Source organism: Anser cygnoides, chromosome 4 (genome assembly GCF_040182565.1).
Source record: "Anser cygnoides isolate HZ-2024a breed goose chromosome 4, Taihu_goose_T2T_genome, whole genome shotgun sequence".
NCBI classification, from domain to species: Eukaryota; Metazoa; Chordata; class Aves; order Anseriformes; family Anatidae; genus Anser; species Anser cygnoides.
The window spans coordinates 28392327-28404789 of NC_089876.1; the positions used below are offsets into that span (position 1 = coordinate 28392327).

At 44.0% G+C, this 12463-nt stretch overlaps 1 protein-coding gene across 9 annotated transcripts in view; it reads right to left on the bottom strand.

Moving 5' to 3' along the window:
- LNX1 (ligand of numb-protein X 1) overlaps positions 1–12463 on the bottom strand; it is a 106146-nt gene that overhangs the window by 32998 nt on the left and 60685 nt on the right. For 8 of the 9 annotated variants that reach the window (XM_066995866.1, XM_066995864.1, XM_013172765.3 and 5 more), the window contains one exon: positions 585–826. In XM_066995866.1, coding sequence (XP_066851967.1) covers positions 585–826 — 242 coding nt within the window. Of the gene's footprint in view, positions 1–584; positions 827–11176; positions 11247–12463 lie in introns of those variants that run through there. The other variant, XM_066995868.1, reaches the window with a different exon arrangement.

Genomic DNA, 12463 nt, shown 5'->3' on the forward strand with positions numbered 1-12463 from the left:
TGACATAAGGTAAAGAATTAAGGCAAGATCTCCTGGTGCATCTTGTCTCTGCCTGTGGGTATTTCAGCAGGACCTCCGAAATGCACTGCTCTGGGAGGCTAGCAAACACTCCCCAGGCTCTCAGGTGCTTCTTAAAGTTTGTTCTCCTGAAAATACTTGGAAACTGCCAAACACAGTTCCCAACGGGTTTTTGGGTAGGTGCCCATCACATGGTCTATGGGAGTTACTTGGGCCACTGCGTTTTGGTGAAGCCATTACACGGTTGCATTGTGTCCCTGATATATCACACATGCCACTTCTCTTCCAACCGAGCCAACTTGTCTAAATAATCTTTTTTAAGACTTGCACTTTGCCTGCATGCAGCAAGTCTTCAGACTGATGCTGCCCCTGGGCAAGAAAATTTGTTTTTCACCTCAAATACATTGGGTCACTGAACGTACATTTTGACAAGCCATGTAAAATTAAAGCGTTCACTGTCACTTTTTCTTTTCTTATTTTTTAAACCTTCCAACAACATGTATTTCACAGAAAACGAGTGCTGGGAGAGGCCACCAGGCCCCGAAACCCTTATCCTGCATCCTTACTCCTGCTCCGGTTGCTGCGGTGCAGGTCTCTGGGGCTGCTGCCCGACTGGCTGTCCTCCGAGGTGGGGCTGAAAGCTGGGTTCACCAGCCCTGGCTCGTCCGTCATTAAGGCGATGGCCGCAGCTGCCGAGAGCTCGGGGCCCAGGGCGGCGACCGTGAGGCTGGAGCCGTGGTCCGGGGAGCAGTCCTGGGAACGCCTCTTCCGCTCCTTGGTAAGGCCGTAGTGGGATGCCCCTTTGCACCTGAGCAGAAGGGAGGGGAGGGAGATGTGAGGACGAATTGCACTCAGTGTTGCCTGCTTACCGCAGTTAGCAGGGTCACTCGAAGCGCTAACTGCGAGTGTCACAGGGGATGAGGAGATATGGGCACTGACCAGCAGGGAAAATCGCCCATCCTGTCACGTTATACAATGAAAAAGAAGGGAAGCTGTCCTCTAAATTAGCTGGATTTTCATGGAAAGTCTACTGCTGGTCAAGGGAAGAAAGAAAGCTGCAGCCTCACCTGTAGTCCCATGTATAATTAGTTACTGTGGGGCCAAAAGGACAGGGATAGCAAGTGGCTCGTTACACCAGGGCTACAGCCTGTAATTTCCCCCTTGCCTCTGGTTAATGAAAGAGAGCTGGGTGGGGCCTGACAGCTTCTTTATTTCTGCTGGTGAAATAAAAGGCACCTGACCCTGGCCTGTTCCTTGACCAGCCTACAAGGGCGGTGGCACCATGAGTCCAGCACCACGCTCCTTCATCCCCCCTCCAATTTTCCTGGTCTGGGGAGCTCAAGGCCATCTGTAAAATAATTCAAGATTAAAATCCAGCTCCTATATCCTGACTCGGCAGTGACAAAATCCTCCATTTCTGGTGGAGAGATGCCCGTGCTCCCAGAAACACATGACTTGTGACCCCACCTGTCTGCTCTGGGATCATCCCAGATGGCAGGTGTGGGACCACGCGTGGCATTTCTTTATCAAGACTTCCCAAGGAAAGTCACTTCAAGAAAATTAAAGGTCATTGTGCTCTGCGTGGTTCAGTACTTAATTAAAGCTATAAAATACCGAAGAGACAGAGTGGCCCAAGGAGACAGCACCTGTGACTTATCTCCAGTGCCACTTCTACCCTGTGCTCACCCACTAGAACCTCATTCACTGCATTAAAAAAGAATCAGCCTTTTAATCATGATCTAATGAGCTTGGCCTACTTGCTGTTACAATTATCCCTTTCTTCCTAGCAAAAGCAAACTGATGACTTTCATAAAAGTGCCCTGCAGGATGAACTCACAGAAATAGATGCAGAAACCCTTGGGGACTGAAAGCTCTTCGTAATATACAGCAGGCACAAAAGGCAATGCATAATACATACAGTACACAGCGCTAGTGGGTTAAGTGTCAGAAAAAAGAGTAGTATGCTGAGCAGAGGCCTTGGGAGAGAAATGATTTATGGAAGCGGTTCCTGGGACAGAAAGATGAGAAGAGGACGAGTCACAGAGCTCTCTGTGTCAGCTTTGGAGCAGCAGTTTCATTTCTCTTACAATATTGGCTTTTTAAGAGAGGATTTAATTAAAAACTTTTTTTTAGCACTAAATTATGATTTACCATCACTTACCTCATACCACTTTTGAAATATTCTCTCTTATAAAGGAAAAAACAAAAACATGTTGTATCACACTGATGCAGCTGTTTGAGTTGCGTACATGCTTTAATCTTTGGATGGGAATGGCAGAGACAGAAGTTATTTCTAAACCCTTTAACAAGCAAAAAGATAAGTCTCAAAAGAAAATACTCTTTTGTGGAAGAGATGGTTTCTCAACTATTTCAAAAGACCTACAAGAAAACATTTGGGGCACCTATTCAAAGACAAGGCTGCAAGAATAATGCAAAAAGGAAGGGAGGAGCTCTCCTGCCTCCACCTTAGCAGGCATTTTCCTATTCCTTCTCCCATGAAAGAGGTCTGACTTTCTTGCTTCTACCGCAACAAAACAAACACAAGAAAATGGCTTTGGGGTGAACTGTTTGCTGTTCTTCAAAAACAGACTTTGCCTTACAGAGATCCTGCAAAGATTCAGAATAAAGTAAGAGATATTCCTATTCCCCATTTATTTTCTTTGCCAGTAAATTTTCAGTGGCCTATGTTAGGGCACCAGCCCACTGAATGGGTCCTCAAAGGCAGATCTTTTGCCGTTGTTGTTGGGTTGTATGAAGATTAGCATGAAGATCAGAAGAGGCTCTGCACAAAAATTTCCACCTGCAAGGATTCAGCTGCTGCTGGTGTCCATCTGCATGGTGCTGCTGAAGCCTTCACTTTCTGTGAAATCCTTTCTTGCTGCTGCTGACTGCACTACATTTAGCAGCAGCAGTCCAAATGCAAGGAGCAGAAGACTTTGAATGCAGAGAGGGCTGACAAAGTTTAAGATGTGGCTTATTGGAGAAGACAACTTATCACGGCACAAAGCACAAGGCGTATCTTTCTAATTCTGTTAGAAATAGTTAAAAGAGAACCTAAGCACTTCAAGCATAAGCACTGAATCTATTTCTTAAATAATTGTGGCAGAATAAATGAGCACAAAGCAAGCCCTCTTTCTTCAGATTAACACTGTGTCCTTGAAGAATGAAAAAAACTCCTCAAACTTGTAATAAAATCTGCAACAGCATCTTTTCACTTTCATTGTTTTCCCTGTGCTGACACTGCTGTGATAACAGAAAACAGAAAGAGACAACTGTCTAAGTGGAATCATATTTATAGTGTCTCAGCTACATTTTTCCATATGGTTGGCTTTGGCTCCCAGAAAAGAGAGATCCATAAAACAGCTACATGCCAGTACTAATTATCTCCCTCGCTATGATTATTAATCAGCTGCCTGATTTACAGCTGGAAGAGAGGGATGGAAATCCGAGCAGGATACCTGATTAACATGGGCCAGTCGTAAAGTGAACCCAACGCTGTCTGGTGGCCAAGGTGAACTGCAGATTTATGTTGCTTCTCAGTTGCTCTGGACAGAGAATAACTCCATGCAGCCATATGATATCAAAACGAATTGAAGTCCAAAAGTGAGAGAGAAAAACAGACATGAAAAATGTGTGTTGCACAGCTTATACCTTTAAAGTAGTGTCACTAGGTATGCATGGGAAATTCAGACTCTTTGTTTTTGTTTCCTGTTTGCATGACCTCTTTTTTCAAGCAGCAGCACACTGTATGAAATCTTGGCTGCGCGATGGTTGTCCTCTGCACGGGGAAGGACTTGTTTCCCCCTGCTGCGGCAGCAAATTCCAGGCGGAGTGGAGCCATGACTCCACTCACTCTCTGTCCATGACCTCCAATAAAACCCAGGCCGAACCAGCTTCAGCATAATAGCTCCCTTCTGGTCCTAAATCCACAAAACCTCACGTGAGCTTTCTTGGAAGGCCATGGTGGCTGCTGAACCTTCACCCGGGGCTGCAGACCTGTCCAGCTCCAAGGCAGGCAGCAGCATTGCCGTGCCTGTGCCCTGCTCTGCATGCAGGGGGGTTTTGCGATCCCATCTCCAGTGGTAGCACATCCCAAGTGCTGGAGCGAAGGGATCCAAAACCACATGTCTGCCTTAACTTGGTCCTAATGCTTGTAAAAACGAGCTTCAGTTAAACTCACAGCCAACAGAAAAATTTCCACGTTATTTGCAAATTTAAACGAAAGCAGTGGTTTCAAAACAAAGATGCCTTTCCCTTGCAGCGTTCCCAACTCACACAGCAGAGCAGGGAGGGCCTGAAAGTGAAGCTGACCGCAAGGATTTCCATTACCCAGGCTGACACGGGAGCAAAGCATAAAGACAAAACATAAACAAGGGGAACCGTATTGATTTTTCACTTCTAGTGATATAAATGAATGAAAATAACAGGGGAAAAAAATATAACATATTTTCTCTTTTACAAACGTGCTGCTTTCTGTCTGCGTCACTTCTCAGGCTGCCCCAGCTCACACCTGACTGCCCAGGCAGGGAAAGGCAGTGGCTCTGGGGAGCATATTGGGAAGCCAGCCAGAGCTGGAGAGCTGGCTCTGGCACAGGCAAACAGAGAAGCGGCGCTCCCTGCCCAGCTCCCGCCGTGCTTGCCTGACCTTGCTTCCAGCCCGCTCATATTTTGGTACTGTTTTGTTTTAGCGCAGCGGAGGCAGACACATTGTCTGAGTGCAATTAAGAATAATGTATACAAAGCACTCACAATTGCCCAGCAGAAGAAAATACTGCATAATGGGCTGTCATCGCTGATCCGAAGCTAAGCCCTGATTAGGGCAGACAAGCATGTTTCAGCTATGCCCTCGCTGCAAGCAGTCTTGTCCTTCTGTAATTTGGGCTTGACACAACCCTGGATCAGAAGTACCAACAATGTGCATCACACCACGACTGCATCACACAGCCCTCCCCAACTGCTCTGGTACCCTGAAATGATCTGCTGGAAGGGCTGATGGGGACACTGAGGGCCATGAGCAAGGAGCATCTTGGATAACCTGGTGCTGATAGCCTCTCTTTTGAGACCTTGCAACGTGGATCTGGTGACAAACTCCTGCCTTTCCTGGGAAAAGAGGTGCTGGCAATTCCTGCCCCACAGGGGCCAACTGTGCAGTGTGTGTACCAGCAGTGACTGCAGTCCAAACGCAACCCGAACACCAGTTGTATGGATTTTGGGTCAGATGCCCAAACTCTAAAACCTTCTAAAACTCCAGCCTAAGCGAGCGAGCAGACTTGGTCAGTTCGCAGGCAGAACTCACGGCAAGTCTTCTGATGCCAACAGTGCACCAGGAACTGGAATCAAAAATGAAAGGGCAATGAGGTACATAAACTCCAGCCAACTCCAGAGTTACACATGGATCTAAGCTAAAAGATTGCAAATGTATAATCTCCTTTCCAGACCAACTGTACCAGTGCCTAAGAGGCCATCAACATCTCCAATAGGAAGGTGACTAAAACCCTGCTGCTCCTTGCATCCAACGATGCTGTATCATCCCTGCTCAGAAATCTGTCTCTCGTGAATCCTGGTCCTGAATACCAAATTTCTCTCCTTGCTATATATAAAAATCACTGCTGGAAATGAGGGATTAGCAGTACAGTGTGGTGAAACAACCCTTTTTCCTTGATACTTCTGCATTCTTGCAAGGATTAACCACTGTGTGAACTCTGCATATGAGAAAAGCTTCATAAATAAGTACATTAATTTTATTTTAATGGATTTGCCTTTTCTGCCTTTTGTAAAGGATTGTTTCATGTCAGAAGCATTCCTCAGGCTACTGTGACCACCAGGTATGGCCAAGAAGGTCCTGCCTACACTAAACCTTTCTCAATAAGGAAGGGGATGAACAGTCTAAAAAGCAATGCTTAAACTCCTGGGTTACCATTTCCAACCAATACTCACTAAAAGTAAGGTTCCAAAGAACATTTCTAAGCACATAACTAGATACAGACTGTTTCCTGCAGCTGCACCTGAATTGCATAATAATGCCAGCAACACTTCCAGATGCTCACCGCTGCGGTGCTGTGTGCTCTCTGCCCTGGCACTTGTGCACTTGGTTGTGCTCTCTCATGGCCTCCTGCATCGCAGTGCCAGAGGCTTGCCATTTGCTTGGGGAAAAAATGCTCATTTTCCACCTAACTTAAGTGAGAAATTGTCCCGATTACTATTGCTCTTTCACTTCAATGTGTCAATAACCATATAAACAAAAGCCTTTCACAGACCAGTTCCTGACACCTGGGGCACTTGCAGGGCAATCAGGGCTGGCTGGAAAGGAGGCATGTATTGGCGACTCGATCCCCATAGCCTCCAGCAGGTTGAGGATGAGCTATTCTGTCCTACGCTTCCATAAACATGGCTCTTCTCCATGTCAGCACGGTGATAACCATGACAGAAGCTCATATGAGGCAAATGGCTTCTCTGTCTGGCTGTCAGAGAGATGTTCTCATATTATTCCCTCTCTATTGTCAACCGGAGACCTTTGCTAGAGTATAAACACATAGCAGATTTAGTGGTTCTATATTTCTGCATTACTACTCTATAAATATTTATAAAGATCCTCATAACATTTATTTCTTTAAGCTAAAGCTATTTAGCTTAACTACTTTCCCACAAGAAAGGAAAAACCTTTCAAATATCTATTATTTCAGTTTAACTTCGCATATCATACCTGTTACAGTTTCCTAGTGTGTTTTTTTTTTTCATGCTTTTTGTTTTAATGGAGCCATCATAATTCAACAAACTCTGAAACTACCTTACTAGTGAAGCCTAACGTTGTGCTGTGTCCTATCCGTAAAGATCTGACCCCAGGGAAGGGCTGTCATTTTCACAATGCTCTTGCACTATGATGCTGTCAAACAAAATATATTTTTATGTTATATAAGGAACGTGTGCAGGCAGAGCTGTATATTTACTCTTCCACGTCAGCTACTCTGTATGAATCTGGGTGTACCACGAGACAAATGACTCTTTACCTGTAGTTCCCACAGATTAATAAAAAGCTTTTCTGAGAGTATGAAGAAAACATACTGAGCGTTGTTTATAATGCCTATGTTTGCCATCAGCTACAAGGATGTGCCCCCATTCCTAAGGTTTAGTTGCAGAGGATGAGGAGCAGGGAAGGCTAGAGATTTTGGTACAGTCTCCTTAAAGAGTCTTGTGTCGATGAAGAATGGAAGAAGAGATGAGAGTTCAATTCCCACAGTTCCCAAAGCTACACGGGGAACAGACAGCCAAAGCCAGACACAAATTAAACAAGCACTCTGCTCTCTGCAGCAGGAACCAAATTCCCATTTTAAATGTGACTGTTTATGCTGAGGGAAGAGCCTCCAGATTTCCTACTAGTTTTCAGGGCAGCTGAAAGAACTTGGAACACAGTTTTATTCTTAAGTGAATTGTAAAGATTGAATTTCGTGTACATGCTACCAAAGTGTCATGTAACATATGGTCATGTTTAAGCTTATTTTCAACTCCTTTTCTTTAAAAAGCAAAAAGTTGCATTTCAACCACCAACGTTAACTTCTATTATGAAATATGTAGGAAGGCCCACTAACCCCTGTCATGGGAACAGGGAATTGGAAGGAATAGGTAAACAAGACAAGTTGCCTGCAATTGTGGGCAAAAATCATGGCTGGGATAGTTGTGCAATGATCCCCATTGTCATTGGGGCTGTGTATAAACTGTTGGTCCAGATTATGATCTCTCTCTCCCCTGACACCTCTCCCAGGCCATTACTCTGTCGCTGATGATTTTGAAACTACAACCATCCTGATTTCTCTTCAAGACTCAAGCACTGTTTCAAATTCTAGTCTTAAGCCATTTCAGAAAATCGCAGCTGTGTTACACATAGGGAAATGGAGCTGTAAACTGCTAGCAACAGCTTAGATGGGCAAGTCAGCACACGGGCTGGAAATGCTGGCTTCTTTCAGGGGTTAGCGTAGCTCGTGCGTCTTGCCTAACACAACTGCTACTTCACAGAAGCTAATATTTACAATTTAATTTGTGCCTTAGCCTTCTGTTGCCCCTTCCCCGCCCATGCCCAAGCCAGGAGTGCTCTGTGAGCACACAAGATCAGCAGCAGCCTGCTTGCACTGCTGGTATGCAGCCCAGGCACTGCTGTAGCTCCTGTGCTGCTTTTAAAGGTAGAACACAAGTAGACCGTGAACAATAAAAAATGAGGAATTCACCATCGTGAAAGACAGCAGTCAGCCTATTAGTTATTGTTTGCTCCTAGATTACCGTAAACAAACATTTTTTGGTCACAGGGAAGTTTCTGGCCAGCAGCAAGCAAGAACCGCAGTGGTCTCGTGTGATGCAAAAGAACTGCAGTATTTATTTATACTGAACTTCCTCAATTAAATACCAAAGTTCTCCAAGAGTAATCTAACAATATTAAACATATTTTATGCACGCTGCTTACACCAGCTGATGCAAACCAGGGAAACAGAGGAGTATCATACTACCTACAGCTCCTTGCAGGTGCTCTGGTATCAGCACAGCAAGGAACCTATCAGTACATGGGTGGGACATTGAGAGCAAAATGAAAGGGAAAATAAGACACAGCATAATGGAAACAGCATTTTTGAGACAGTAAGAGCCTGGAAACCTTGCCAATGGCTTCTAGTGCTTTTAGCATTCAACATCTTACAACACATCATTAATCCTGTTCAAGGGTTGTACTAAAATCCTAAAGTTCCTAAAAATCCTCGACTTCAGCAAAGCTGGAGGAGCTCGATTAAAACTTTATCAGGTGCTTTCACCACCTTGCAGAATTGCACTGTTTTCTATGCAAAACTCTTAAGAAACCTCAGCCTTCCCCTGCTCTTAAGAAGGGTAAAACTGGAACATTGTGTGAAAATGAAGTGAAAAATATAAACTCGAAACAACCTCAAGAGATATATTTGTGGAAAACCTAGTTGCCTATCAATACCTGTACCTTTTTTTACCTACAGATGGCACGCACGAGGGAGCAATCTCACGCGAGGGGTGTTAGCTGGGTACGTGGAACGTAACATAACTCTTGCCATCAGCAGCTGTCAGCTTCATGTCTAACCCAAGGCTGCTCAAAGAGTGGCACTGGTATTCTGCAGGAAATCCTGACCACCGATTTTGCCTTGTACTAATAAAGTAATAAAATCTTTTTACGGTAGGAATTGAGACGATACACAATGAGAATGCAGAAGGATCATTGAATATCTACCTGATTTAGAAAAATGAGCCTGGAGAAATAAGAATATTTGTATGAAGTTTCAAAAGAAATGCTAATGCTTCTGCAATCAAGTTGTCTGGGATAAAAATGACAAGTGTAAAGCCAAAGAGATTCTTAAGGCACTGCAATACTCATAATACAATCCTCTACGTTGTGTTTTTCAAACTATATGGACACCCATATAATTAATGCCAAGAATAAACACCGGTTCTGTTGATTCATGTGTTTTTCATGTTTATTTAGTGTTTTGATCACTGGTTTATATTCAACAGGTATAACTAGTCTCCTGGAACTTAGCATCTCTGCATTGTCTTCACCTCCTATTATCCCCACCTATACTATAAAAAGTTTATGATGCAGTGAGAAAAATATGCTCGCAATGGGACCAGGGATTTTGGTTCTTTAACAGGGTTGATGATATGGGAACAACAAGATCAGTGTAGCTCAGTTCTTTCAAATACAGACAGAAGTGCCTCCCAGACAGACATTTTGCATTTACGTATACTTAACACGCATTTCTTTTTTTTAGTATATAACTAATTACAATATCTGCTATGCCACAGACTCAACAAGCAAGCAGGACTGAGGCTTCTGTTGGCACAAAGCAGTGATACATGCAGATAAGATTCTAGATGTAAAATAACAAAAGGTGAACACTGCAATCAGTTTCAAAGTGGTTTCTATCCAAGGATTGGATTTGCTAATGTTGTCTCCACTGGAATTTGAAGTTACAAGAAACAATGAGGCTGCAGTCAGTAAGTAATGATTGCTGTCTTTATACCTTCTTATTGACAGAACATGCTATGAAGGGTGACCCACAGGTCTGGCTGTGGTGGCACTTGCCTCTCAGCGACCTGAAAATCACATAAGGTTCCTTTCAGGTCAGCATGGATATCTAAATTACATCACTAACACATCTTGGTAAACATTGTTCTCTGAAATTTGCTTCCTCTTGGGGAAGGTCAGAAAAAGGAGGTCTTAACGTGCCTTCTCAGAAGTAGAAAAAACACCTGTCAGGTGCCCATCTGAATGCTGAACAAACATCTTTGCCATCACAAAATGCGTCGTAAGATGTCACAAATGTTTTCCATTTTAAAAAAGTAACTTTCCCCTCTTATCAAATTCAGTGTCTGATATTCAGTAAGGACTTGGAGTCATTCCTGTAAGAAGTGAACTGCATGTGACTCGTGAATCACCTTACATAAAACCCTAAAAAAAACACGGTCTCCTTGTAGGGGTGGGGAAAGCATTTCCTGTTGTATCACAGCTCAGTTTCCAGGATTTCAACCAAAACAGGTTTTGACAGTGGCATAAGAAGTACATAAGTCACACTGTTGACTGAATATCTCGTTACATGAAGTTTCTGTGAGGATAACATAGCCAGCAGTACATTTTGCTTATCTCATACTAGAGAACCATCATCCTGACTTCTGCTCACCCTGCCTCTGCAGTCCTCCCCTTTGCAAGTAAGGCTGGAAGAAGATGGACCAAAGGGAAGTTAGGAGCCGGTTTTCAGAACAAAAATTCCCAAACCCAACGGGCATGCAAAAGTCCTTACTGCTTGTGGCTTTATGGTTTCACTGAGGTGAATATGAGATGTTGAGATGTTTCAGTGAGATACTTCACCCTTCCATTAAAGTAAACACACACTGTAAAAGCATTTAAAGACTCCAGAAAGTCCGTATCCGGCCACACTACAAGTATGGCTGGAATGTTGTTTACAATCCTCTGAAAGCTCACGTGGTAGGAAATGCTCACAATATGGTGCTGTAAAATTATGAAAAAATAATTTTCTCAAATCACTATTCGTAACACAATTATCAGAAATACTTGAAACTTGAATTCCTTCAGCCAAATCTGAAAAAAGCCCAGTCCACTCAGCCTTCTCTCCACATGCACAGGCAGCGCTGTACTCACTAACAAGGAAACCATGCGATGATGCAGTGGTGCAGTTTCCCTCCTGTTGTTCAGGGACCACTGTTAGCACCTGCTTGGCAAGGAAGGCTGAGAGAGCTCAAGCCCTCACTCCTCAGTTTTTGGGAGTGCTTTCAGCACTAAAACACAGGTTTGGGTAAGACTGGTCTCTGCTCCTCCTCTTGAAACCCAGCCCAGGTGCAGCAAGAAGGACGGATTCACAGAGGTGGACTGAGCAAGAAGGAGCCCGACGCTATCACCAAATGGGAAACAGGTGCCTGGGGAGGGGAAATCCTGCTTCAAAGGTTGCTGTGGCTTCTTTCGTTGAAGCTGGGAGAGGTTTGCAAGAAAAGGCACTGTCCTCTGTTAGTCCTGCCAGTATCTTGGGGAAAAACTGACAATACCATCCAGGCACAAGAGCTTTTCTTTGGTCTGAAGCTGAAGCAGTGACCCTTGAAGCATGAAAACAGTCTGAGAACCTCTCCAAAAAAACCTGTCTTCTTTTCTTAGACCACCAGGGTGAAAGTGGTGAATCAACAGAGATAATGCATAAGCTATGGTGGGAGCAGGGATACAACCCTGGACTTCTTTAATGACAGAAGTTGCCTTCATAAGTGGGTACCATACTGCCAACAACACAAAATGGATTCCCTGCCCAAGGCAACTAAGAGAAGGAGAAAATCATTTCTGCACCATATCTTGCTTTTAGCCCAAGCTGATAAGACTGCTGCTTCATTGTATTCATTAGCTTGCAGATACCATAGGTTTCTTCAAGTTTTCCTTGTCATTTCTGCTCTCTCAGATGGCATGCTATTTTTGCATGGTTTTCATTCATTTTATTTTCATTATTACTATTCAATTATCTTAAGAAATACTCAGGCTAAGAGGCAGTTATTTTACACTGTCCTATTACAAAACACGTTAACTTATATACTCGTTCTGTTAAAACACAGAAAATAGAATAAAAATCCCAAAATGGTCTTTAGGAAGCTGCTATTTCCTTCTCCCCTTTATGCTGTTGCAGCCATGCATTCCAGTATTGAAGCCCTAATAACTATTTTTGCTTTAGAAATTAAAATATAAACCTCATGCGTGCAGCTGGGCACCTAGAACACCCTGGGCAAACCTGGGCAGCAGGTTTGGAGAGCTGAACCTTGAGCATGAGCTGCAGTCGTATTCCCCTGGGCGATCCAGGATGGTGGCCTTGCCCCTGCTGTCCTAAGAGAGGGTACAACCTGCTTGACCTTGCTGCTCCTACAAAAAGGGCCCGGGCTGCAATGCGAGAGGCTG